Source organism: Telmatherina bonti, assembly GCF_933228915.1.
Source record: "Telmatherina bonti genome assembly, chromosome: 13".
Classification (NCBI taxonomy): Eukaryota; Metazoa; Chordata; class Actinopteri; order Atheriniformes; family Telmatherinidae; genus Telmatherina; species Telmatherina bonti.
Window position 1 is genome coordinate 21,396,172 of NC_136611.1, and position 27,924 is coordinate 21,424,095.

A 27,924-nucleotide genomic window follows, 5' to 3' on the forward strand; every position below is an offset into this window, starting at 1 on the left:
TGGAGTCCATTTCACTCTTCAGTGTGTCAACTGTAGGAGCTGGAAAAGGATCAGTCTTCACCACCACAGATGTAGAAAGGTCTAGAGACAGCACCACTGATAGCTCTGAAGAGTCATTTAGTACCAGAACGACAGTCACTTCATCATTGACTACAGTGTCTCCATCAGTCACATCATCACCTGAAACAAGTGAAAGCTCTAAAACATCTTTCACTCAAGCTTCATCACTCTACAGTACAGAGAAACCAACATCAGTGTCACCTGAATCCCAACAGACTGTAACCACAAGTCAGTCTGAAGGAGAATCAGAAACGCAAAAGCAAAATGCAACTACTTTGTCTTTCGGCACAGAGAAAACAACATCACAGCTAGAAGAGGAGCATGTTAGTGTAAATACGGATCAGACAACATTGTCCTCATTTTCTCCTGTTACTGGTACAACAGCCAAAGTGACCATTAACATATCTGATGAAGATGGTTCAGGTGACCCAACCACAGATATGTCCATCTCATCTTTTGTGACAGAGGCATTGTCATCGCTGTACAGCTCTGAGACACCAACATTTCCTCCAGAAACAACATCACTACTCACCACCACAGAAACAAAACGTTCTGGAGACATCACTGATGATTCAGTTGTAAAAACAACTCCAACAACCTCAAAGTGGACTACAGTGTCTGCATCAGTCACCACATCACCTGAAACAAGTGAATCCTCTAAAACATCGTTCACTCTAGGTTCATCACTCTACAGTACAGAAAAACCAACATCAGTGTCACCTGAATCCCAAAAGACTGTAACCACAGGTCAGTCTGAGAAAGGGTCAGAAACGCCAGAGCAAAGGGCAACTACTTTGTCTTTTGGTACAGAGAAAACAACATCACTGCTAGAAGAGGAGCATGTTAGCATTCATACGGATCGGCCAACATTGTCCTCAGTTTCTCTTTTTACTGATAAAACAGCCAAAGTGACCATTACCACATCTGATGAAGATGGTTCAGGTGACCCAGCTACAGACATATTCATCTCATCTGCTTCAGTTACAGATGTGCTATCTTCCCTCCACAGCTCTGAGACTCCATCAGCTCCTTCATTGGTGACAACACAAAGTACTGACACTGACCAAACAAAAATACCATATCTATCAGAAGAACCATCAGTTTCTGATGTTCCTGATGAGGAATTTTCTATCTCATCAACAACTTCTCCAAGTGTGGCCTCCATTATATCATCCACTGCTTCAGATATTGAGGATGATGGCATTAGTAGACAGTCTACAATTTTGGAGTCCATTCCATTCTTCAATGTGTCAACTACAGGAAATGAAACAGGCTCTGTCTTCACCACCACAGATGTAGAAAGTTCTGGAGACAGCACCACTGATAGCTCTGAAGAGTCATTTAGTACCAGAACGACAGTCACTTCATCATTGACTACAGTGTCTCCATCAGTCACATCATCACCTGAAACAAGTGAAAGCTCTAAAACATCTTTCACTCAAGCTTCATCACTCTACAGTACAGAGAAACCAACATCAGTGTCACCTGAATCCCAACAGACTGTAACCACAAGTCAGTCTGAAGGAGAATCAGAAACGCCAAAGCAAAATGTAACTACTTTGTCTTTCGGCACAGAGAAAACAACATCACTGCTAGAAGAGGAGCATGTTAGTGTAAATACGGATAAGACAACATTGTCCTCATTTTCTCCTGTTACTGGTACAACAGCCAAAGTGACCATTAACATATCTGATGAAGATGGTTCAGGTGACCCAACCACAGATATGTCCATCTCATCTTTTGTGACAGAGGCATTGTCATCACTCTACAGCTCTGAGACACCAACATTTCCTCCAGAAACAACATCACTACTCACCACCACAGAAACAAAACGTTCTGGAGACATCACTGATGATTCAGTTGTAAAAACAACTCCAACAACCTCAAAGTGGACTACAGTGTCTGCATCAGTCACCACATCACCTGAAACAAGTGAATCCTCTAAAACATCGTTCACTCTAGGTTCATCACTCTACAGTACAGAAAAACCAACATCAGTGTCACCTGAATCCCAAAAGACTGTAACCACAAGTCAGTCTGAGAAAGGGTCAGAAACGCCAGAGCAAAGGGCAACTACTTTGTCTTTTGGTACAGAGAAAACAACATCACTGCTAGAAGAGGAGCATGTTAGTGTTCATACGTATTGGCCAACATTGTCCTCAGTTTCTCTTTTTACTGATAAAACAGCCAAAGTGACCATTACCACATCTGATGAAGATGGTTCAGGTGACCCAGCTACAGACATGTTCATCTCATCTGCTTCAGTTACAGATGCGCTATCTTCCCTCCACAGCTCTGAGACTCCAACAGCTCCTTCATTGGTGACAACACAAAGTATTGAAACTGACCAAACAAAAATACCATTTCTATCAGAAGAACCATCAGTTTCTGATGTTCCTGATGAGGAATTTTCTATCTCATCAACAACTTCTCCAAGTGTGGCCTCCATTATATCATCCACTGCTTCAGATATTGAGGATGATGGCATTAGTAGACAGTCTACAATGGTGGAGTCCATTTCACTCTTCAGTGTGTCAACTGTAGGAGCTGGAAAAGGATCAGTCTTCACCACCATAGATGTAGAAAGTTCTGGAGACAGCACCACTGATAGGTCTGAAGAGTCATTTAGTACCACAACGACAGTCACTTCATCATTGACTACAGTGTCTCCATCAGTCACATCATCACCTGAACCAAGTGAAAGCTCTAAAACATCTTTCACTCAAGCTTCATCACTCTACAGTACAGAGAAACCAACATCAGTGTCACCTGAATCCCAACAGACTGTAACCACAAGTCAGTCTGAAGGAGAATCAGAAACGTCAGAGCAAAATGGAACAACTTTGTTGTCTAGCACAGTGAAAACATCATCTAGCGAGGATTATCTTGACATGGTCCACACAGATGATAAAACATTGTCCTCAGTTTCTCCTGTTACTGGTACAACAGGCAGTGTGACCATTACCACATCTGATGAAGATGGTTCAGGTGACCCTGCTGCAGACATGTTCATCTCCTCTTTAGTCACAGAAGCATTGTCATCACTCTACAGTTCTGAGACAACAACATTTCCTCCAGAAACAACTGCACGACTCATCAGCACAGATGCAGAACGTTATGAAGACAGTATTTCTGACCACACTCAGGATATGCTTGCTCAATTTTCTTCTCTAACTTCTTCCTCAACTATCAGCCCAGAGACTTCGACAACCATACAGTCAGGGGAAAAAATTGACTTTGGCACCAGAACAGACTTTACATTGGATGAATCTGCACCTGTTTTTATTAAAATAAGTGAGCCTATCGTCACAACCTTAACTACAGACTTTAAGTCATTGTTCACAGATGAAAAGGGTTCAAGTGATCATGCTACGTCTCCTGTTTCTCCCATGTTGAGTACGGCAATGCCAGCAGAGGTGTTTATGAAAACAACAAAGAGCCCGATGACATCAGTTACTGCAAAGCTTCTGTCTACAGCAGTGCCAAGCTCAGCCACCGAGCAGTCCACAGTGATTAGAACAGAGAAGCTCATGTTGACAACAGTATCACCTGAGGCCAGAACAACAGAGGCTTTAAAATCTCATGTAACCATGGCTTCTTCTCTTTTCAGTACTGAGAAAACAGTATCAGCACCAGCAACTGCTTCCAGCCAGACTGAGAGTAAAATCACATATCCCACAGGAGCAGATGAAAGCCAAAAACATTTGACACAGAGTACATCACAGCCTGGTGTTAAATCATCAAACCAGACCTCATCTGAGTTCATGACAGGAGATACTTCCCAATTTTCTTCCACAACAGAGGCAGTGACATCAGTGACGGAGTCAGGAACTTCTGATTTTTCTGAAGTTGAGAACTCAGGAAATGACACATTTGTGTCTAGAGATAAAATTCTCCTGGATACACAAACAGTTGCTGAGCAACCCTTTGAGGAATTAACTACTCTACCAGCAACCTCATCTAGACCATCAACAAGCCCTCAAACAACTAAAACCTCTCAGCTTATGGTAACACCAACTGTGTTTTCGTTTAAGGAAACCTACTCTGACATGGAAAGCTCTGGTGGCTCACTTGAAGAAAATCTGGGGGCAAGTCCAGATGGATCAGGTGAAGGATCCATTGAAACAACAACAAAATCTCAGGATGAATTTATGGTGGTAACCGATGAGGCTGAAACAGTTGAGACAAAGACCCCATCAAACACAGTCAGGGATGTAACTCACTCTGGTACCAATACAGCTGAGATGTTGTCATCAACCCAATCTCCACACAAGACCAGCACCGAGACCAACCTTACTGAGCAGGGCAGTGGGGACTTTCCTGATGATACTTCATTTGAGGATGAGAGCTCGGGAGCTCATTACAGTGATTCAACAACATTTGTACCAGTCACAAGTTCTTCTGTGAGGTCCACTAGCTCTGTAGCATCTTCCCTTTACAGCACAGAGACAACAACACCAATATCCCCTGATGTTCACACTCTATGTAAAATGTTCACAGCTTCATCTTTGTCATCAACGATCCACTCACCTTCACTGTCGGAAACAGTAACATCTTCCACTAAAGTTGCTGAAAACCCAACAGAGCCAGCTATGAGTAGTACCATTTTCTCAGCAAGTACGAGCTCTGTGTATGTAGGAGAAAATGGATCAGGTGATGGTTCGGCAATTTATGAAAGTGGATCAGCATATACCACAAAGAAAGCAGGAACGTCCCTGTTCAGCACAGAAAAACCTAAAACGACAATTGTGAATGAAAGAGGGGTAACTTATGTTTCAGATTCAACTGGATCTACTGCTGCTTCTTTCTACAGCTCTGAGAAGTCACAGACAACAGCATATGCAATCTCTCCAAGCCAGTCAGCTAGCACGTCATTATCTGCAATTGATAAATCATGGTCAAGCCCAGGTTTTACTTTGATGAAGGAAAAGGGCTCTGAGGACCAAACCTCTGAGATGTTCACTTCAAAGCCATCAGTGACTGAGAGTGTCACATTTGTAGAAGTAGCAGGTGCAACAGAAACAAAGGTTTCAGAAACTTTTGTTTCCGTTGCACCAACTTCTGATGAGCAGGTTTCCTCACATGAGAGTAAAATTCCTACAGATACCGAGAGCCCCATCACTTCTGAAGAAACAGAGCATCCTGGTTCAAGCACAGAGAAAGAAGATGTTACTGTGGCTGAGCACACGGTGCAGTCCTCCTATAGAATGTCTCCCCACACATCTGGAGTTGATCACACCATGGTTGACCTCACCACTGTAAGCTCCAGCAGTGAAAGTAAGCAAGAAGAAAGCACATTAACGTCCACTCCTATTCCCACAATTGTGTATCACAGCATCACAGACCAACAAGTTGTGATAGTTACTCCAAGTGGGAACCAAGCTGGGACTGACTTAACTGGTCAAACACCCACCATGATCCTTCATGTGTCCAAACCGTCAAGCAGCACATCAATCATATTTACAGAGGATGCAAAAACAGAAGACGAACTGCTCTCTGCAGTTACAGAAAATATGGGGCAAGGAAGCCCCACTCCTGAACTCATCACCAAAGATGATACAATCATTGATGCAGACACTGTATCTTTGATTCTCTCTTCCTCATATGACCCAACCCTCCAGACAGAGGAAGCTGGAGGTGTCACAGTAATTACAATGACACAAAAGTTGGAGGTAACAGAAGAAGCAGAGGGTTCAGGGACCACTCATGACATCTTTTTTACTCCTTTACCAGTAACATCACATGCAACTTCAGCCAGTGATTCTAATCACTCATTGTCATCTTCAAAATCACCACCTTTAGAAGATTCTACTATGGAAATGTCCAGTCAAGAAATTGTCACAGTATCACCATCATCAACCCCAGCCATCTCAGAGATCTCTGAGTCAAGTTCTGATGAAATTTATGCTTCAACGACATTGCATACAACTATTACTACTGAGAATGATACTAAAGCAGTTTCTGAACTGGGGCAGGAGGATTTGTCAGGAAAGAATTCAATGGGTGAGATCACTGAGATTTCCACATCCTTCTATTCTGAAACTCCTCAGACCTTGTCCGAAACAACAGACTCAAACTATTTGGCACCACTGTCTACTGAGGAATATATGGTCAACACAACTGAACTGGACAAAGCAGTGATGTCATCCACAACCATAATGCACACAAGTCAAGGTGTAGCTGATGCAACTGTAAGCTCACCCATTTCCACACCAACCACGGAAGCTGATAGTGATCTGTTGGAAACATCGACATCTGCTGGAATAATGTCACCAAATACAATGACCATACTTTCAACTGCCATATCTGCGGCATCTGAAGGAACTGCAACTGGTGAGACAGTGTCGAATGCAGTGGTTGGTACAGATGAAACATCTTCAGAAAGTACAAGTGAAGAACCTCTAGAAGAAACAGCTTCCTCACTTTTAATGCAAACAAAGAATACTACATCCCCTACTGAAGTCTCACAGTTTGGCACTGAAATTACTGGGGGGGCTCCCACCTCTGTAGGGATAGGCTCATCCCTTGCCCCTCCCCCTTCTACTACTGAGAAACCAAATGTAGTGTCACATGAGACAGACACCTCCTCACATGATGAGAGTTCTACCAAGACAATAGAAATTGGAGAGGAAAGTTCAACTATATCCAGTTCTTACCCCGTCACTTCAAATGTTTCATTTCTATTCAATACTGTTAAGATGAATACTGTTACTACTACTTTATCTTCACTCATGGTAAGCACACAAACTGATAAGCCAACGTTGACATCACGTGATATCTTTATCACTCATGATTATGGTATGCAGCCCCCTGATGTGAGTAAATCAATTGAACCACAGGTATCAACTACTTTTAAGTCAGAACTATCAACTTCTGAGAGTGAGGAGACACAACATGCTGACCTAACAGGCACACACTCACGTGTTGGTGTCACACCAGCTGCAGACATCTCTACTAGCTCAGAGACCAAACCGTCGGTCACCACAGTTTCAGCTGAACCAACTTCCAATGTCATCTCAGCAGAGCCTGAAGATATGGTCCAATTTGAGACAACTGTTTCCCCAGCATACTCACTAACATCCTCTAGAGAGTCCTTTGAACAACTGAGGTCAGAGATCGCACTAACACATCGTCCCCAGACTGATCTTTCCTCTCAGAATGTATCACTGACGACAGCTCATCCTACATCTGCAAAACATGAAACAAGTCAGATTACAGAATCAGCATCTGTGCACACTGCGAATGATTCTGTGACTGAGGTGGGATCTACTTTGGAAGATAATCGAACAGTTGAACAAAACACTAAACCATCTCCAGGACAAGATGCTGAAAATTCAACATCTCCAGATTCTTTTGATGTGGATTTACATGATACAGCCCCAGATTATGAAGCAGGAGACCCCAACATGGTCCAATCAGTTTTTCAGTTCAATGAAGCAATTAACCCAGAAGAAAGGGTGACTGAGCCACCTGTAGTTGCAGCTATCACTGTTGTAGCAACAAGCCAAATCAGTGTAGGATCAATGTCTAGTTCTGGAAGCGGCTCAGAAAGCACCACCAACTCAGATGAAAGCATGACTCCAACAAGCACTTCTAAGCTGGGTAGTGATGAGTTTGAGAATACCTCTGAACTCCTATCAGCCACAACTAAGCTACCATCTGTCCTTAGCATAGGGGCAGAAAGTGAGTCAATCAGTTCTGAGACAACGTCATTCAGTTATGACGATAGAGCCAAAGATCTGATTACTACAAACATGCCAAAGACTGACTTGGAAGAGCAGACTCTGTCCCCAGATGACATCCAGACTGTATTTAAGGTAAATGCTACATCATCTTCAAAGATGGAGGCTGTTACAGTTGGTAGCACCTTGGAGAAAGAGGACAATGTGGATGAAATTGAAACACATGATGGAGAAATTACCACCAGGAAACATTTAGATTTTACCACAACTGCACCAGCACAAGCACAAAGCCAGACAGTATTTGTGGCCACCTCTGGTTCATCTGGTTCTGAGGAAGATGGGAATTACAGCAGTGCCATACCCACATCACCATCCCTCATCAGAGAACCACCATTCGAAGCAACTACCCGACCCTCTATTGGACTTGATTTGGGGCACACGGTCATTGGTGAGACTGTTGAAATACCTGGTATGTTTCTTTAAACGGTTTTCACTGAAATACAGCAAAATATTTACACTTGAGAGTAAAACTCTGTTTAATTGAATGTTTATTGTTCATCCTGAACAGAAAAGTATTCATGCACAGAAGATATGTGTCTGAATGGAGGTTCCTGCTACAAAAGTGGCAGCATCTATTCATGTAACTGTGTTCCTGGTTACACTGGCCATCGATGCGAAACAGGTAGGATATACCTCTCACATGCATATTTATAAGAATGAAATAAATACTGAAAGAGTTATGTCATAATAACTTCTTTTGTTTCCAACTGTGTTTCTTACCAAGAGATTGATGAGTGCCAGTCAAACCCATGCCGCAATGGAGGCACATGTGTTGACGGGCTGACTTCCTTCACATGTGTGTGTCTACCAAGCTACTCTGGGCTATATTGTGAGCAAGGTGAGTTGTAGTCCATGTAAACAACTTTTTTGCCACAGTGTTTTCTTAACATTCTGTTTTAGATAAAGCTTTTATTTGTTACAGTTGTAAATAGCAACAACAATCCCTTAAACTTTATGGACTGAGTTTAAACTGTTTTTATTTGACATGATAAATTATATTAATGTAGTAGGTACTTCCATTTGATGTTCACCTGAATCCCTGGGGATAAACCAGATAAAAAGTCCTTTAAATTCTAGACACACTAATGAAATGTAATCAATCTGTGCATAGCTGTGTATTGTCTTCTGTGTCTTCCAGGCATTAGCTGAGTCATAAACATTAGGTTTATCACATCACCACAATCACTTTTTACAATCTCCTTTAAGTATTCCCTGAAGGTTTGTTGTGCATGATAACAATTAGGACTCCTTAAATTCCCCTGAGGTCCTTCTCAGACACAGACAGTTGACACATTGTCTACATATTGCAGACATTCAGTGTCAAGTCAGAGGGTGCGGTCAAATAGTCAAGAGAATGTCCTTTCCAAAACACTTTTCCTTGACCTCAATGAAAAATGTCAAGAGGTCAAGGAAAAAATGTGAAAGAGGATTCATAAACACTTGGAAAAGACAACGGTGTTGCTTAGAGAATCAGACTGCACATGTGTGAGCCCATTACAAGGGCCTGCTGTGGTTAAACAATGTCATAGATCCAAAGATGGACATCAAAATACACTTAAGATACTCCACCATGTGTGTAGTAACCAGGACTTTTTACACAGGTGGAAGCTATAACTAAACTGTTTAGGTTGGTCATCTATATTAAATATATAAAGAACACCACCTCGTAAGTGAAGTTGAATTGTTGCTGATTAGAAAGTTGTTTTTGAAACCAGGAGATTCATGAATACATGGGAGATGTCAGTTAGAATTTAGAAGAAAAGAGCTCTTCTGTTTTACACAGATCATGCATTTTGCATTGGATTTATATTAAGATGTAAACAAAATGCCCAGAACTCGCAAAATGACTCTGTATGGATAAATTAAATTATCAATATACAGAGTCAAAGTTATAGCAAGAAACCTTTCACTCTCAGTACTGACAGTTATTTCAGGTGTCTAAAAGGGTCATTTTCAATCTGACCCCTTCATGACTTAAATCTTGCAACACTGAGATTGAGCAACTACTATTTACATGTAAGTGTATAAAGATAATCAAGAGTTTGGAATATTGCAAAAGGGTCATAAAAAAGATTTGACAGAAGGCAAATCTTAACCACTGAGTTATTATAATCACTATATAATATAAAATAAGACAAACAAGTAAAAGAAGACTAAGACTCCTCAACCATTCTGAAAATCCCTGTACCTCAACCACTTTATAATGTTTCCATCCAGGATACTGGTTTAAGTCCCTGAGCTCATCTCCATGAAGCATATCATGTGGAGGCGGAACTTATTCACAAGTTCCAGGGCAACACTGGCACTGTCTGATTTCTCTTGATCACTGTCTACACCCTGTCTGGATGACTCGCCACTGAATCCCACCCATATTGTGTAGTCAGAGTTGCTGAGGAGGTTTTTGCCAAATGGAAAAAAAAAAGAAAAAAGGAAGTTAAAAAGGATAACCAGGGGAAAAAAAAGAAGGATAAGGATGAGAATTATATTTAAATGTTAATCCAAATGTTCTACTTTTTTTTGTTCAGGAATATTTTTCAAAGCTTACCTCTTAGGGTTTAAGGCTTTACAAGAAGTTTCCTGAATTACAACTAATTCGCTCCAACTGCATTAGATTACTATTGAGTAAAACTGTAATCTGAAATTGCCATTTTAATTTTTTCCATTTTTCAGTACTCATGAACAGCTCAGAGAAACTACCTGCTTCATCAGATTTATTCTACCCACAAAACTATTAACAACTTAGCTAGATTCACACATCTGTGGCTTATACGCCCATACAGAGTTGTCAGGAGCAACAAGGATGAATCTATGAAAATGTTCTCTTTCATTCAGACACAGTAAGAGAGATAACAGCTGCCCCGAAGGGCCAATGTACCCAGGTGTTAAGAGTAATGCAGATCTTGTAAATAAATTGATTAATGGAGCTGGTTGATGTGTGGTTGGAAGCATTAATCCTGAATTCATTTGGATCTCTTCCAAATCCAAAATCTATACTCCAATTTAATTTAATTCTTTTTTCCATCAGATACAGAGACGTGTGACTATGGATGGTATAAGTTTCAGGGCCACTGCTACAAGTACTTCCCCCAGAGGAGAACCTGGGACTCAGCAGAAAGAGAGTGTCGCATGCAGGGGGCTCACCTCGCCAGCATCCTTTCCCACGAGGAGCAGCAGTTTGTCAATCGTAAGTGAAAGGCTGCACTTTCAGACAATCAAAAAGAAGTACAGGAACATGCGTAAATACTGCTTTATCAAAGTTGATTGGCATGGTAAAACCGAAAGAAAACAGCTGCTTCTTTATATCGCCAAAAGAAAAAACTAAATGAGTTTAAAAGTAGATTCAGAAAAAAACCCCACTTCAGACATTAAATGTTGCTGCTGTCTTTATCTTTGTTTGTGTTTTGTTCCTTTATCTGCAAAGTCCTAAAAAGGCAATAAAGCTAAGGAGACATGTAACCTGTATTGTTTCACTCCTCCCTGCATGGCAGGTCTTGGACGGGACTACCAGTGGATCGGCCTGAACGATAAGATGTTTGACAGCGACTTCCGCTGGACCGATGGCAGCACTGTGGTAAGATAGGCTCTCTCACATATTTTTGTCTCAACAAACATGGCAGTGAGACAGTGTAAATATTTGGAAAAGATGCAGATAACAGATGTCGTCATCTAAGGAGAGCTGTTCTCTTGGGCGATTTTCTCATGATGTATTCTACTCTGCCTGATATTGCTACGCCCTGGTGGCTGCTCTGCAAGTAAAGCTGACAGAAAGCATGTTGTAAGGCACCACTGAATCCTTTTAATGAGTTTGGGTCTAATGTGTGAAAACACATAGCTCCTGCAATGCAAGATGTTGCGAGCGACAAAAGTGCACACTCTTTGTGTGTTTGTCTGTTTAGCAAACAGCATGAAATTGTGTGTTTTGTTGCAGTGGTTGTATCTGCTGAAGATTCCCCTCACTAGACAGAAAAATAGATAATTACACTGTTCGTATGTGTTGAACAGACTGGTGTCCTCACTTCAAAGATGATCCTCCAGGAGCATAGATAGGGAGGAAGCAAGAAGGAGAGCCTGGGGGTTAAAAGATAAGCACAGGCCTCCTGTGGAGACCGATTTAGAGGTGATGAGGGTGTGAGTGACGCAGTGTGGAGGGGAGTTTGGCAGGCGTAGACTGGTATGGTCCCTCTTCATCCCCCACACTCATGAGAAGACCCAGCCAGCAGGCAGCCATCTGGGGGGGGGGGGGGGGGGGGGGCGCACACAGATGGACAGCACCTGTGCTCAGCTGCACTAAGAGGAAAAACTGTGTAGAAGAAGCCCAGGGGGTCAAGGTGGGTGGTCATCGTTGCTGGATATAAATAAATAACGAGACTGATTATAAACAATGAAAGCAGTAAAGGGAATGCATATTAACAGTAGTGCACAGACAAGCCTTGGTGAGATATTTGTATGTGTGCTTAGGTGTGTGATCAAAGCTTGTTTGGTTATTTTGAGGAGGATGCAAGCTTGCTGGGCAGTTGATAGGTCAACCATTTGTTGAGCTGAGCTGAGGTGAGCAGGGCAGGAAGTTGGTGCATGTTTGTTAACCATAATGACAGAGTAGGGCATGATTGGAGGTGTGTGTGTGTGTGTGTGTGTGTGTGTGTGTGTGTGTGTGTGTGTGTGTGTGTGTGTGAGAGAGAGAAAGAGAGAAGAGGAGGATGGGGAACAGGAGGGGGCCACTTAACAGCTTTGAAGAAACTGTTTGAACCCAGAACGTGCTGAAAGACCTCGGCTAGCATCGGTTCTAGCTTAAATACCCCACAGCTCTACAGCTGTGTGTATACTGTAAATATCTGTACAGTACAATGAATTTTTACAGGTAAAATGACAAATGAAGTGGTAGCCATGTGAACTGTGATTAAATGTCATTACACACTGTTCTAACATGAATACCAAGCAGGCCTAAATGCTAAAGTCACATTGATGTGAAAGAAGACTTGGCACAATATTTTGTTTAACAAACATGCTTAAAAAATACTAAAAACTGCAGATTTTGCTCCTTTTTTTTTTTTTTTTTTTTGCAGATTTGGACTTTTGATTGAGTAGCTAACAGTTTTAAAGTCTAGTTTGTGTCTGCAGAATCTGAAAGTTTCAGCATCCCAGAGAGATTCTGTTACTCCCTCTTGTGGTCATTAGTTAAAATCACAGTGATGGCAAACTGCTGCTCAGGCAGAAAATAGTCTGTAAAAGGAAATGTTGCATATGCACTTAAATTGTGGGCAACTGTGCTACTGGTTGATACACACACACACACACACACACACACACACACACACACACACACACACACACACACACACACACACACACACACACACATATATATATATATATATATATATATATATATATATATATATATATATATATATATATATATATATATATATATATATATATAGATATGTTTAATTAATTGAATATCTTTTGCATCATCTGCTCTTCTTGCAGCAATATGAAAACTGGAGGCCCAACCAGCCTGACAGCTTCTTTTCTTCCGGTGAGGATTGTGTGGTGATGATATGGCATGAGGACGGCCAGTGGAACGATGTACCTTGCAACTACCATCTCACCTTCACCTGTAAAAAGGGCACAGGTAACAAAATACAGCTCTTTATATTGATTTTTTTTTAAATAAACTAATTTGTGTACTCCATATGTTGGAGTGAAAACACATGTGAAAAAAGTCTCTCTCAATAAATGCATTCTGTTTTTCAGTGGCCTGTAGTCAGCCACCAGTGGTAGAAAATGCACGTACCTTTGGAAAGAAGCGTGAAAGGTATGAAATTAACTCCCTGGTAAGGTACCAGTGCCGGACAGGCTTTATTCAGAGGCACATCCCGACCATCCGTTGCCGTGGGGATGGACAATGGGATATCCCTAAAATCACCTGCATGAGTCGTAAGTACAGCTAGTACTGCACATAAACAATAGGGACTGCTCCATGTTCTGTGTAGGTCAGTGAAAAATGTCATCATGTGGTTTTTCCTCCAGCAGCTTCAAGCTTTCAGAGAACCTTTATGAGAAGGCATCAACACAATAGTCTCTACAGCATCAACAACTTCAAAAAATGGCAAGATGAGACATTCCGCCTCCACAATCAGCGCTACCGGGGAAGACGAGACAGAACTGAACATAGGAGGAGGATGCCATGATTTCCAAGTAAATGAGAACATTCACCTGATAGTTGTGTAGAACGACAAAAAAGGAAAAAGCACAAGCAAAAGCTGATCAAAGAAGCCAAGAAGATAACTTGCAGTTTTCTTGTGTTTTGGATGATGATGGAATCTTATGAAGTGCCTTTTAGATGTTGAAGCGTGACTTTTCATATCAGGGGCACGAGTTTATAACAGTTCCAATATGGATTCATTGACGATTTCAGCTGGTTACTGGAGAGTACACTCATCATATATTATTTTAAACCCTGGATGTTTCTTCTTCATCTTTTAGCTTATCAAATTATACATTCATTAATGATGCCCAATGTCTTTGTCCACTAATGGACATGATGGCATGTGTTATTCTGATTCAGAGAGAGAAAGTAGCGCTTATGTAACATAAAGAAATCTCTTATGTTATGTGGCTTCAGGATGGACTAGATGCCAACCTATGCAATACATCATAAAGTCCTCACCTTTTTAAGCAGTTTTCTACAACAGATCTGACTCTGACTCTGACTTACAGAACACAAGAAGGGGATTTATACAGCAGTTTACATGAGTTCATAAAAAAAAAAACAAAAAAAAATGCTTTGGTTTTCTTTCTTATTCAATATGAAAGATTCCTCTGTAAGTACTTACTAGCCAAACCTTTGTATGCCGATGAAAATGGATGTGTTTCTTTTTCAAACTGCAAGTATTTCTTGATTCCTCTTCATTATCTTTTCAGGGTATAACTTAAAATGAGTTGAGGCGCCATGTTTACTCTAACAGTTCGGCCGTTCCTCAGCGAACATCAGTCTTCCTCTCAGCTGCTGCTGATCTTTTTCTGTTTCTAACCTCTGCTTATCTTCACTGAACTCCTTTGTTATTGTGGTCACTTCAAATACGCCATCGAGAGAATGTATTTTGTGAAACACTCAGAAAGACTTGAACGTACCAGCTGTTTAGACAGATTTGCGTATAATTTATTTTCAAGCTGCTCTTGATCTCCTCACTTGTTGTATACTGACAGGTAAAATATGATGCTGTCACTTGGCCCAGCAGTGCTCTTCATATAGTTTTTATTGTGTGTTCAATAGGAGACAAGCCACATTCACAGAATGTCTACGCAGGATGCATTAGGAATGAAAAATGACTCAGCAATATGACTGATGGAAGTGTTTTTTTTTGTTTTTTTTTTTCTCGAGGAATATTGTGGGTCACATCAGCAATAATATGCAATAATTCTGTTTCATAATATTGACAAACCTTTTGTACACGTGGATGGTTTTGTATTTCTGCAGCATTTTTTTTAAGGAGAAATGTTGTTTTATTGCGTCTGCCTGTGAATGCCTGTAGGTGTTTTATCCCTAATGTGCACATAATACCATTTTATATTTATATAACAGGTTTGTTTATTTTATAATGTGAATGTCTGGGATGTTTGTGAATTTTTTAAAAGATCAAACTGTTTTTCCTGCTTTAAATCACAAATGAAATAAATATATGAATATTTTAAAACTTCCATCATGTATAATGGTATTTATATAGCCTTTTAGTGTTGCCCATGTTCCTTGAGGATTTAGAGAGATTTTCTCTAAATATTGTAGTTTCCTCTTTTTTTCAAAGTTGTGATGCAGATTTACTGGAGTGACGGGTGTCATTTGGTTTGTGGTGCTTTGAAAGTTTTAGAAGTAGTGCTAGCTTTTTCATTTTTTCCTGTTTGTTTAGTTACATTCTAAAAAATGTCCCAGAATCGGAGTGTGCAAGTAAACACTGTTGTGGTTTAACTGGTTTTCCCCAGCAGGTAGTGCTATCAGACTGAAACATAAAGCCAATATGCGTGCTGTTTCATTCTTCTCTCTGTAGCGCCCACACACACTGTGGGAGCTAAACCTACTGCTGAAGATTCAAATTTTATGTGAATCAGCCTTTGGAGGAATTTTCATTGTAATACAGCGCCATACACATGAAATTCTCCACAGACTTTCTATACTTTAAAATGACAAACCTTTGGTAAACAAACAGTGCAGGCAGATTAGACGTGGCAGTGTGAATGATGTCAGATGGATTATGGAAAAGTGATGCATATCCTAAAATTTGACCTGCTTACTGATACAACCGCACATTGACATTTTTTTAATCAGTAGAATGGATGAAAGGGTTTTCTTGAATAACAAACATCTTTAAAATTTATAGGGTGGTCCATGAAAGTGGATGAAATACAAGTTTTTTGAGTGTTCCTTTACCACTATCCAAGTTCTTCTTTATACGGCGGTGGCTTGAAGTCCTTCCATTGCTGGGACAAAGAATCACAAGCTGGGCAATAACATAAAGTCGGCTGTTCTAATCTTTGTGTAAGTTAGGTTGTTGTGGTTTTCAGTGTGACCGCCCACACTATCATTAAACAAGACTTGACTTGTGATTAAAGGCTGCTACTAGGTGCCCCAGTGAGAGTAAAACCTGCAAGCTGGCCTCATGAAATGCAGATGTTTAATGGCTGACCAGTGGGAAAAAAAAGTTAAACTCCCTCTACCAAGGTCTCACTGGGATTTAACAGGATTTCATGGTTTGTTTTGGAAGGAAAAATACACCCTAGCTCTTCCTGCCTTTTCAGCGTTGACATGCACCTCAGAGTTTGTTTGATGCAAAGCGCCATCAACATATCTCTCACTACATATCTTCCAAATCTTGTCATGCATCACTAATTCTGACTAACAAGCATTTTAAAGTATGGCTTTTGGAAGCTGGCTGAAAGTTTACGCTACATTTTGCAAAACTGGTAAGGTAAAGCATAAAAAATGGTTAGCGCTATTTCTCCAGCTGATGGCTGATTTAACTGCCTGTTTAAACAAGCCCATAAGGAAAAATGGTTCCCATATGTGCAAAAAATATCAAAATGCTCACATTTTGAAAAGAATATAAAGCTGATTTTTCTTTTCTCCTGTTGCTTTGAGGTATGTCCACTGAAAAGAAATAGTTTTCACATTTAAAAGTACTTATAAGTGTACAACTACAAGACTAGATGCTATTTCCTTGCAGTGGCAGGCTGGTGTGCTGGCCACATGGGGCTTAATAGAAAAATGGTGTAATAAATAAGCAGGGTCCAATCAATATTCTTAACACTGTCACAATGTACTGTTCATGGCTTCACCAGCTCATATTTGGCAGAAAACAACTGTTAACATCACAGTTTGAGTTTCCCTGCCCTCTCATAATAAATAGTGATTTAGAGTTGAAAAGGAACACTTAGAAATCTTGTTTTAAAACTTGTATCTTTATTTTATTTTGTGTTGTTGAAAAGGTACATAATCATAAGATACAAAAATACCTTAATCCCCATCATGCGCTTATGTGTACAAATACACATCTGCAGTAAGTACCATATGTCAGTGGACATGGTTAGAAAAAAATGAAAAGAAAAAAAGGTAGCAAAAACACAAAATTTCAAAGGATCTTTTCACCCAAATGTTATAAATGGCATTATCTACTACGTGTGGCATAACTCTAAATGACCAACTCTGCACTCAAAAATGTGCTCATTGTGGTCCACAGGAAAATCTTCAGAGCCAGTTACTATAGCATGACTATCAATTAATTGTTTTAGAAGTAAAAGAGACCGTCAATATTAATAAGGCCTTAGAAAGAAATATTTCTAAAGGGGATTTACTGCTCAAGACTACAGGAAACCAACACAGCAACCCATTCCTGCAGAGGCACTATCATTTCTGCAAAATCAACACATATTTCTTCCATATATGTGGGACAATACTTTCACTCAGGGGTGTGATTTAGTTCATATTAGAATAGCAGTATCCATACTTATCTTGCATTCAGCATCTGGCCAAAATCCTGCTTGAATGAGCCTAAAACTACATTTTTTGTTTTACTTTTCTTGAGAATCTTATAAACAGGTAAAAATCTATAAGTAAATTGTTAGTAAAAAATAAAAACCTTTTGTTAGAACTTACAAACTCACTGCATAAAGTTCAGTAAATAATCTGTCTGATTCTGATTGGGAGTTGATCTGAATTAGCTTTTTTTTTACACAGATTTGGTCACAGACCAAGACATTTTAAATGTTTTCATTTTGCAGTGTGATTGCTCATATCTCCTCCGGTTTAAAAAAAAAGTTAAACAAAACTTAAAATAAAAATAATGAAACAGCTTAATTTTAAACTGATTAATCACTACCGTTTTTTATGTATATGTCAACTCATCAGTTGTAACCAAGTTCTGTTCATCACATTTTAATCAATTTAGCTTTTCATTGATGTGATACTTGAAAATAATAAAACACAAAATGCATTTTAAAGCAGCATATGTCTTCTGCACTGTGTATAATTGCTATCAAGCCTGAACTTCACACATTTAATCTTTCACACCAGTCAAACTTTAACACTGTTGCTCATTATGCAACAATAAGACCAAATAATACACTGCTAGAGAAAAAAAAGACCCTAAATGGCTACAAAGATTTTGTTGTTTATTGCATATGTGTGTAAGATGCAAAAAGTTTGTTTTAGTGTTATCACAGCTTCAGAATTGTATGGAGTTCATGCTAGTTATTATCCAAAGCTTATCTGCTTCATTGTTGACTCTATTGGCTGAGGTTGTGGCTGCTCTTTGGTGGTTATGGTTTTCCCATGACATTCAACCCCTTCACTGATCAGCCTTGAAGCAGTAAACACCATAAGACTTCAGGTGTTTCTCTGGGAATCCGACAAAGCGAACTGCAGCTTCATTGGGGCTGCAGTGCTTGCGGGGTCTGGAAATGGGGTAACGGACACTTCCATCGGCCAACCAGCCAGCATCGCAGCGATCGTAGCCCTCAAGCTTCCAGGCGGCATACATTTGGCCCACTTTGGCAATCTCTGCACCATCGTCTAAGCACGCCTTCACAGCCTCAGCAAAGGTCAGCCTCTCAGGCTGGACTAGCCAGTAGAAATGACCTGAGTGAGCAAAACAGTTAGTCAGAAGAATCACTTCCACTTTTGTTAACAAATGAATTTCAGAAGATGCAGTTGACTTGTACGGTCGATGTAAAGGCAAAAAAGTAAGAAAGAAAGCTGACCGTTGAGTTCGGAAACATAGCAGAAAACGTCAAAGCGGCTTCTTGTCTTGTCTCGGCGTCCATAACTTCTGAGACCCGGCTTGCTGTTTGAACCACCGCAAGGCTCTCTGGGTTTGGTGATGGGATACTGTACTGTACCGTCATTCAGCCAACCAGCGTTGCACCAGTCAAGACCACCCTTCCAAGCCTCATATAGCTGATCAAATGAGGCAACCACAGCATCCTGGCTTTCACATGCCTGGACTGCCCCATCAAAATTCAGGTTGTAACGGCCAATACGAGGAGAGTATGGGAATACAACACCTGAATGAAAGAAAAGATGTTTTGGGACATGTCAGTCTATTAGTCTGAAAGAGCATTTATTGTAAATAAGAGTTACTTTAGATGTAGAATCCTTTGGAGTCATCTGCATTTATTATTGAGCTGCCATTTTAGAGTTCTTATAGATATGCACGTGCACTTTTTTATTGTGAATACAAGATAATTCTTCAGAAGGGTAATAGTCATGGTATCCAACATAGATAAAGTAAAGTCAACTTAGCTCCACTTCAAGAAACTAAATGCAGTCCAGTTGACTTGGCTCAACCCAAGTTGGATTGTTCCAATTGTGAGATAGCAGCTTGGTACAAGGCTGATTTGGATCAAGGAAAGTGGTTTCTATCCAAAATGACACCCCCAGGTGTTGTGTACATGTAGGCAGACACAAGTGTGAAAACTGTGGCCATAAGGGTTGCAGTGGCATTGAAGGAAAAAAAAAATCCTGTCCATATGTTATTGTCTGAACATAATGTTGAAGCGTTGTTGTACTATGTGGTGAATGTAACTCAAAAAGAAAATGTTACCACCTTTTCTAGTGCGCATGACTGACTTTAGTGCACATTTTAAACAAATAGACTTGATCTTGGAATTGAAGTGACTTTTCTGACCTGACAAATACCAAGTTTAGATTATATTTAAGTAGTTTTGCAGATACAACAGTTTGCATGTTGACTAACACATTCAATTGGTGCTTACCTGATCTTCTGCAAACTATGAGCTATAAGTTTAATATAGATCAGAGCAAGCTCATTTGAAGTATATTAGTATGATGCTGCAGAGTTAATTGCACTCATTGTGTTACTGTCCTTATGCCAAGAGACATAACATATTTAAAAACATGGAGTGATAATTTAAGGAGCAAGTCGTTACAGTGGAGAAAAAGTTGGATTGGATTCTATATTCTAATGCTGTTATTATTTTGGCATACTGTTAGAGCTTACTATGTAAGCATTTAAGAATTCAGAAATGTAATGTATGTATGTCAGCTAAACAATCCCCTTTGCATGAAAAATAAGGGAAACATGACTGATGATTAAATTAGGGGTATATCTTATGTTTCGGAAGATGGACTAATAGTAGCGGAACAATTATTCTGTTTACTGGTGCTGAAAACAATTTAAATCTAATCACACTGCTATTAGAGTTGTATGGATTAATCATCATGTGCTGTCTTGCTGTTTTTATCTTGGCACAAGATAAGAGAGTGTAAAAGAAAAACAGTTGCAGAAGGAAATTGCTGAACTTAAGAAATCACAATGGAAAAATAAGAATTACCATTGATGATACCATGCTCCACTTCTAAGAAGACATCCTGGATAGTTTCTTCCTCCCCACTGATGATCTCACATCTGTATTTTCCCACATCGTCCATGGAGATTTCAGTCATAAATAGTGAAGCATCGTAACTGTCGGATTTCTGCAAAAAGACGCGATTCTCAAAGCTTCCATATATCCTGTTGTGGAATCCCATTGAAGTGATCACATCCTCATTCAGGCTCTCGTCATCTGCCAGTTTGAGCCATTTGACTCGCATACCCATGCTGTTGAAGAAGTAGCTGTCTGTAGAGGAGTGTCTGCAGGGTAAGGTGACATTGCCACCTAGCTCAGCCTTGACTGGGAAAAAAAAAGGAAAATATTGGATAACCTTAGTGCAACAATGACTCATGCTAATAAAGCATTTACTCATTGATCGCGAATACAACATCCTATATTTTTAGTTTTAGTTTGACATTTAAATACAGTAGATGCAATAAAAGTTTTTTTTTGTAGAAGATGCCAGGGGTGAGAAATACAAAACTGTTATCTTTTCATTCTTTATTCACTTTCACTTTTCGGTATCCTGGATATATTTGGGTATGCTGTATATAAATATAAATGTGCATATACATAAACAGTGAAGTTATGGTCTAAACAGTCTCATAAAATTATCAAAGGGTCCAGAGTCTGCTTATTAGATATATTACTGGGCAATGGCTAGGCCTCAGCCCCCTGGAGCCAGTCCTCATCTTCCGTCTCCTTCCTGCTGTTGTCAGTCCTGATAATTACAGGGCTTTGGTTCCTCAGCGTTAGCTTTCAAAATGAAACGCTTGTCCTTCATCCGCTCCATCTGATGTGCGTTAAACATGTTAGCCATCAAATGAATAACAGGAATCAAATCCTCACAGTACTACTTCTCTCTCTCGACTCTGTCCAGCCTTTGTTTGAACATTTTCTCTGTTAAAATGCCGGATCATCTGTTTCTCACCATGGGTCCGCATTGTCTCCCTGACCTCCATGTTTAGACCTCACATGAGTTGCTTTTTTAAGATGGCCCCAACTAACAAGAGCCGCCCTATGATATGTGTTAATAAACACCAGATGAATGGATGTACAGGGCCCAACTCTGCCTCTATAACCAACACACAAACACACCTCAAGCTAATAAAACCTTTCAAAATTTGTCAAATCAAAGGAAGATGACACAAGAGGCAATGCAATGGAAAACAGATGTATATACACACATACATACACCAACTATTGTGGTCTGTGACACAATCAATGTTCAGATCTGCAGAAATGGTCTTTTTTCTTGAAGCAAGGTTGAACAAGTAGATACGCCTACATGTGCTGTTTTTACTCCACCCTCAGGAATAAACAAAGAAAGGTTTTAAAATATCTGTATAGTGCCTGACATATTTTGATCTTACTAGCCCATAATGGATGGTCTTGTCTACCAGTTGAGAGCGTGTCTAATTTTTGACCGAGGATGTCATTATTTCACTAAACGTGCCTGATCAAAACCATGTCTGGAAAACAGTGTTGTTGGCTCCTCAAAAGGAAACCATGCATCTCTTATGGGTAATACAGGAAATACGATGAGCTTCTGGCTTAGTGCCTACGGCTCTGCTCAACCCATAACTTCTCCTGAAGACACAAAATGCACACAGGAGTGACTTCAAATCAAACCTGTGAACGGTTAAGTAAAGAAAGTCACTTTCCTCGTGTGTCAAGGTTTGTTTTACTTCCTGCCCTCATGATTGTTTTGCCGACCTGATTTGTTTCACCTGTGTGCCGTTAACCTTGCCTCCCATGTGTATTCAGTCTGTGTGCTTTCCCCGACTCTTGGTCAGAGGGTCCGCTACTTTGTGAGATTAATGGGCGAGTGAGGCATGTTAGGCCGAGAGCCAGATTTTTTAATGTCACCAACCTGGCTCTTTTAACCTTACAAGGTCACTGTAGATAAGTTATTCTGCACATGTTAAGAGTTTTACATTTTAACAAAACACTCAGGAATGTTGAAAATCTACTTTGCATTGCTAATCGTCATGATGACGCCTCATCTTGACTGCAGGAAATGATGATAAATCATTTACAGAAAAAAGTTAAATGATCCGTCAAATGCTCCTTTTTATGGGAGCTTGCACAGACTTAACAAAATGGTGTTGATTTACAGCTCTATCTCACCAGACGTTGTAAAATCTAAGTGTTTGTCAACACGGTGCTTTCACAATACAGCCTTCAAATTGAGAATATTTCTCTTTCTGCACTAGTTTTGTGATGAGTAGCACCACAGCATGTGTCTGGAATTTGTGCGTGTGATTTACAGCGGGACTTTGCCTGTGTTTCAATCTTTTCATTTATAATTCAGTCTTTCTTTTTAGGTTTCATTGCTGGACTCTGACCAGTCAGCTTCTTTTGGTCATATGCATCTGTGTACTGAATTCTGGTCCCCTTCTTTGCAAAGAGAGCCTGACATAAAGTGTCCCAAAGTGCAACAGACATATGGTGCTGTACTTCCTTCAATGTCATTAGGAATACAAGCATAAAACATCCCTTTAAAAGGTTTCACATGAAAAATGTGAAATGAAAAAATGTCTGGAAGAATCAACTCTAATCCAGTTTAATTTACTGTTTAATCAAATCCAACTCAGTTCCACTTTGTGTTCCATACTTTTATTTTCTGATGCCAATGACCGCTTCTACTACCAAATCACCACACCCAGTAACCGGGCTCACCTCTCGAGTGGTCAGCGACATGCCAGGTATTTTATGAGCTAAGAAACGCCCTCCTGCTGTTTCTTATTACTTATGTGTTTTAAAGCAGGATATGGTTCGTGTTTGCCTTTGTCGTCAGTGAGAAGTGACTCACAACTTCTCCTGCCTCATAAATTCTCTATATGCGTAGTAGCAGCATATGAAGTGGCTGAAACCTGAGAGATCCAGAATGACTAAACAGCTCATTAAAGATCTGGCAAAAATAAAGGCAATGATGAGATCAACATCTTACCAGATGGGATGCCACCCAAATTTAATACCTAGATATTTCCGCGTTTCCAATTCTTACTCCAAAAATGATATCAGCTAGAATGAAAGGCTTCATTGTGCTTTCTTATGGAAACATGATTCTGTCCAAAGAAGAAATCCAATCACTGGATGTGGTTTAGTGCATGTAATCCTGAAATGTGAGATGCAATGAAGACATTTGTTAAACATGAGAAAACCAATGCAATGCTTAGATAAGTTACTGAAACATGTTGCTGTATGCATACTAAGACTAAATGAATGTAAACCTTAGGAACTTACATACTACACAAATTTTGAAGGTAAGAATGCTTGAGAGAGAGCTGCAGCAGACAGCAACAGGGATGTTAAACGTAATTCCACACTCTTTCCTGCTCCTAGTTATCCCACAGGAGGACTTGGCCCCGATCATACTGGGCTCCCTGGGCTCATAAAGCAACTGCATGTTGTGTGTACCTACAGCCGATTGGCAGGAGAACCAAGCAACTCTTTCCTCTGACACAACTCAAGCCTCTTGTAACTCTCCAAGGTCAAAGGTGGGACTAAATTATTTCATTCAACATACATATGTAGGTTCAAATAAAACAAAACAGCTTCGATTTGAATAGTTTTGAAGAGTGCAGCCGGGAACGAAAGCACTGCAAAGATCCAAGTGAGCACATGTGTATGACAATAAAGCAGCTGCAGCCAAGCCCTACTGCCATTTTATTACCAAGCACAATTCTCTCTCACTCTGTAAAAGGTTGTATTAGCAAATGATTGAAACCATCTGTTTCTTTGCAACACTGAACTGTAAATGGACAATACTGCAGAGATCCAAGCCCAATCTGTGCCATGCATTCTGAAAGAGGCTAATACTGAAATTTAACCCCTTGAGTATGAGTCTAAGTTACTTGAAGATCCGATCTCTCTCGTATCTCTCTTCTGTGAAGGCATGGGAATCTAAAGAGGGCAGTCTGCATGCTTACATCAGTGCGCACACTGTGCCCCACCCTCTGACAGAACTGCAAGGCATGAGATGCTTTACAACATCTCCCAGCTCTGCTCAGCGCTGCTGGCCCATTTGTGTCAATATGGAGAAAGAATTAACAAGCACAGCTGGGACAAACACAGCAGGACAACTCCAACACACTAATTCCAGTAAACTCTTTCCTGTACTCTGTCATGCACAACAAGCACAACATGCAGTGTGCGTACCATTATTTGGGCTCGTGTCTGCAATCACCAGCACACACGTGCAGTCAACTGTTATCAAAGTTGATTTTAAAATTTGTTTAAGATAAATCAGTATCCAATTTGACTCAATCAACTTCTCTTCTAAACAAACATACTGCATTTTCAACTCAGCCGCCAGCCTCGACCCATTTTGAGCCAAACCTCTTTTCCCACCCAGCCCAAGCAGCAGGGCCAAGCCTCGGTAACCAATAGACACAGTAAGTATTAGACTTACAGACTATTACCTCACAGGGAAAGACAGAGTCATTTGGCTTCTGTTCAGCATGGGGCTCTATACATTTGGATGTGGGTCGTTAATCTTCACTCCTCTCTTGTCAGGCTGCCTGTTGCCATGGCTGTTTTCCAAAATCTCCCAGTGCTACAGTGAGTCAGTAGGTGTAAGGACAGGCAACACCCCACGAACAGACGGGGTGCTCGTATTACAAAAAGAAAATATATACTGTGTGGAAAACTGTTTGAACTGGCTGTCGCTGAGCAAAGGCTTTTACATAAGGCAGGCCGTGAGGTCATTTGTTAACTTTAAGGCGAACATACAAGCACACTCAATTATGACATCACAGGGAGAGAAATTTTTATGTTTATCCACACATAGTGGGAAAAATCCTGTCCCAAAGAGGAGCCATTTCTTTGGCAGAAAGACAGCTGAGAAAGCCCTAATTTAACATCTACTGAGTCAGCTTGTAGGGCTGCTGAAAGCGCATTAAATATCACTCAATCCATATAAAATGAAGGCTTTTGGCTGGCTCCTTTCATTCCTCTTGCCACAGTAGTAGATATCTTTCCAGTATTTTATAACCCTCAGTTTCAGCAACTGTTTCATGGTGTCATCTGATGTCATAACAACCCTATAACGTTGCACATATGCTCACAGAATCTTGTTTTTTCTTGCATTTCTTTTTTTTTTTTCTTTTTATCAGCACGAGGAAGCAAACTCTTGGAAAAAAGAGAAACTCTGACAAAAGATTTAACTTGCCCAGCTGTTTTTTACACCTCAAGAGGAATTTACATCTCATAAAGGACAAGACTTACTTCAGCCACTGAAGCAATAAAACAACCAGTGGTATTAGTAGTGTGGTTCTCATTCAGAAGGACTGCTAGTAAGCTCCTGTGAATGGCAGGGTAATTTATTCACCATCTCTTCCATGCCGTGGTGGTCGGCATGCAAGTCAATGAGTCAATGGTGAGTCACAGTGTGTCTGTGAGTGTGTGTTAGTCCAGATACAACTCTGTTACCCACTTCTACAATGAATCTGTTGTTAAACAAGCCCTGCTGTAGTACTACTTCACTCACATCCCTTACAGGTCATCTGTATGCTTTTTTCCATTCATGCATATTATTCTACACACATACACACACACACACACAAGCATGCATAAAAGATTTTTTAAAAAAGAGACATTTAACATAATTTTATTCTTACCCAATAATTTTGAGTGGGGGTTCGTCATTTCACAGTATGCGCTGCCAGCCAGGGTCAGGGAGATAATAGTGATGCACAGCAGACTCATCATTTTTGCTCACTCTCTCTCTTTTTTCTTTCAACACACAAGTCCTTTTAATAGAAATATAAATATCAAATCTGCAAGTAAAAACAATCTAAAGAAGCTGAATTTTAGCTTTTTACTATTTTTTTTCTACTTTTATCCTTTTTAACTAGCTGTCCCTTTTTCTGGTTTTGCAGCAGCCGCCTGGGTTGCTACTGGAAAATTTGGGCTCCTCGGAGGTCCAGACAAGTGGCTTTTATTGTACCCTAGCTCGGTAGAGACCACTCCTCCTCCCCTCAGCCCATCACCATGTATAGCTTCTTACCGGCTCCCCCTTGGTACTTCTATTATGAAAAACTCCCTCCTTTCCCTTGGGAGAAAGAGGGGAACAGCACCACTCCAGACAATTTACCCACAGATAATTAGTGAGGGTGATGTGTGTGTTAGACAGAGGTGGGGCTGTAGTGGTTTCTGAAAGAAAGAAATTCAGTGATAACAAAACAACTTAGGACTAACTCGTCATTAGTTAGTTTTAATTCTTTCTTATTTGTCCCCCTTCTATTGGTCTTTTTTAAAATATATTTTTAAACTTTATTTAAATATTTATCATGTGAAATATGTAATTAGAATAATATGCACATATCAACCCATGAATAGCATCAGCACCTCTTTCTATCCATACATACGCATACTCATGCACGTGATGAGCTTATTGTTTATTCATTCATGTGCGAGAATGAAAGTAAGAGGGACATAAAAATGATGCATGGAGAAAGTTCGCTAATAAGTTGTACTGCTGTCTACATCCCCCTTGGTTCTTTTATTTATGACTTTCTCTTTCTTTCTTTCTCCAGCGTCTTTTGTTATGAACATCTGCGATCTTAACGGTAAAGAACCAACTCAGCTAATACCTACACACCAGTTACTGTAAATCATGTGAGCAGGTTTTTCTCAGTTTCCTCTGACTGAGCAGGGTGTAATAGAAGCAGACTCAGCGGTTACTTAGGGCAGGCAGGGTAGCTCTGGGGAGGTAGGACACAAACTCGCAACCAGCCATAAGCAAAGAGGACCTGTGTGGTCTCTCCAAAACATTTTGCCAGGCGTTCTTATGATCTTCGAAAGACGGAAAGACTGCAAATGGAGCAACATGCTGCTCAGGCTCCTCTGGACTTCTCCATGCTGGAGTTATTACAGCTGAGAAACCTGAGTGGTTTTCTTACTCTGTATTTTTTCTGCTCCATCTGTCAGTCCTTCAGTCCCAGCAGAGATGACAGCACAATACATTGTGAGCCTCTGATGTATGATCCAGAAACCTGTAAGTCTAAGTTTTGAGTGCATCCTCAAACACTAAGTAGAGTCAGAACAGAAGGGACGCATAAGCAATGGTTGAGCTAGACTGCAACAAGCCCACAGGGTGAAATAATGATCATACGCTGCTCCGGAGAAAAGGGCACTACAGGACCTCAAAAACTGTGAGCTTAGAACAGCTGCAATCACCTACTGGGATACTCAAAGTATATCAAAGTCAGTCCAGTCTGTAGTAGTTTTA

The 27,924-nt window shown here is 40.3% G+C and overlaps 1 protein-coding gene across 1 annotated transcript; it reads right to left on the bottom strand.

Moving 5' to 3' along the window:
• Positions 1 to 17,237: 17,237 nt before the first annotated feature.
• On the bottom strand, positions 17,238 to 26,595 carry LOC306764643 (hyaluronan and proteoglycan link protein 1-like). Its single transcript, XM_079251836.1, has 4 exons — positions 26,312 to 26,595; positions 20,649 to 20,987; positions 19,056 to 19,358; positions 17,238 to 18,933 (listed from the first exon to the last, which is right to left on the bottom strand). The coding sequence occupies exons 1-4, from the start codon at positions 26,400 to 26,402 to the stop codon at positions 18,644 to 18,646; spliced, it is 1,023 nt and encodes a 340-aa protein (XP_079107962.1). The 5' UTR covers positions 26,403 to 26,595; the 3' UTR covers positions 17,238 to 18,643.
• Positions 26,596 to 27,924: the final 1,329 nt, after the last annotated feature.

Excerpts from the sequence above, each read along its gene's own strand:
- LOC306764643 (XM_079251836.1), bottom strand. The coding sequence starts at position 26,402 with ATGATGAGTCTGCTGTGCATCACTATTATCTCCCTGACCCTGGCTGGC. Across the intron at positions 19,359-20,648 it reads GGAGCATGGTATCATCAATG|GTGTTGTATTCCCATACTCT; the intron begins GTAATTCTTATT and ends TCTTTCATTCAG. Across the intron at positions 18,934-19,055 it reads CTATGTTTCCGAACTCAACG|GTCATTTCTACTGGCTAGTC; the intron begins GTCAGCTTTCTT and ends TTGCTCACTCAG.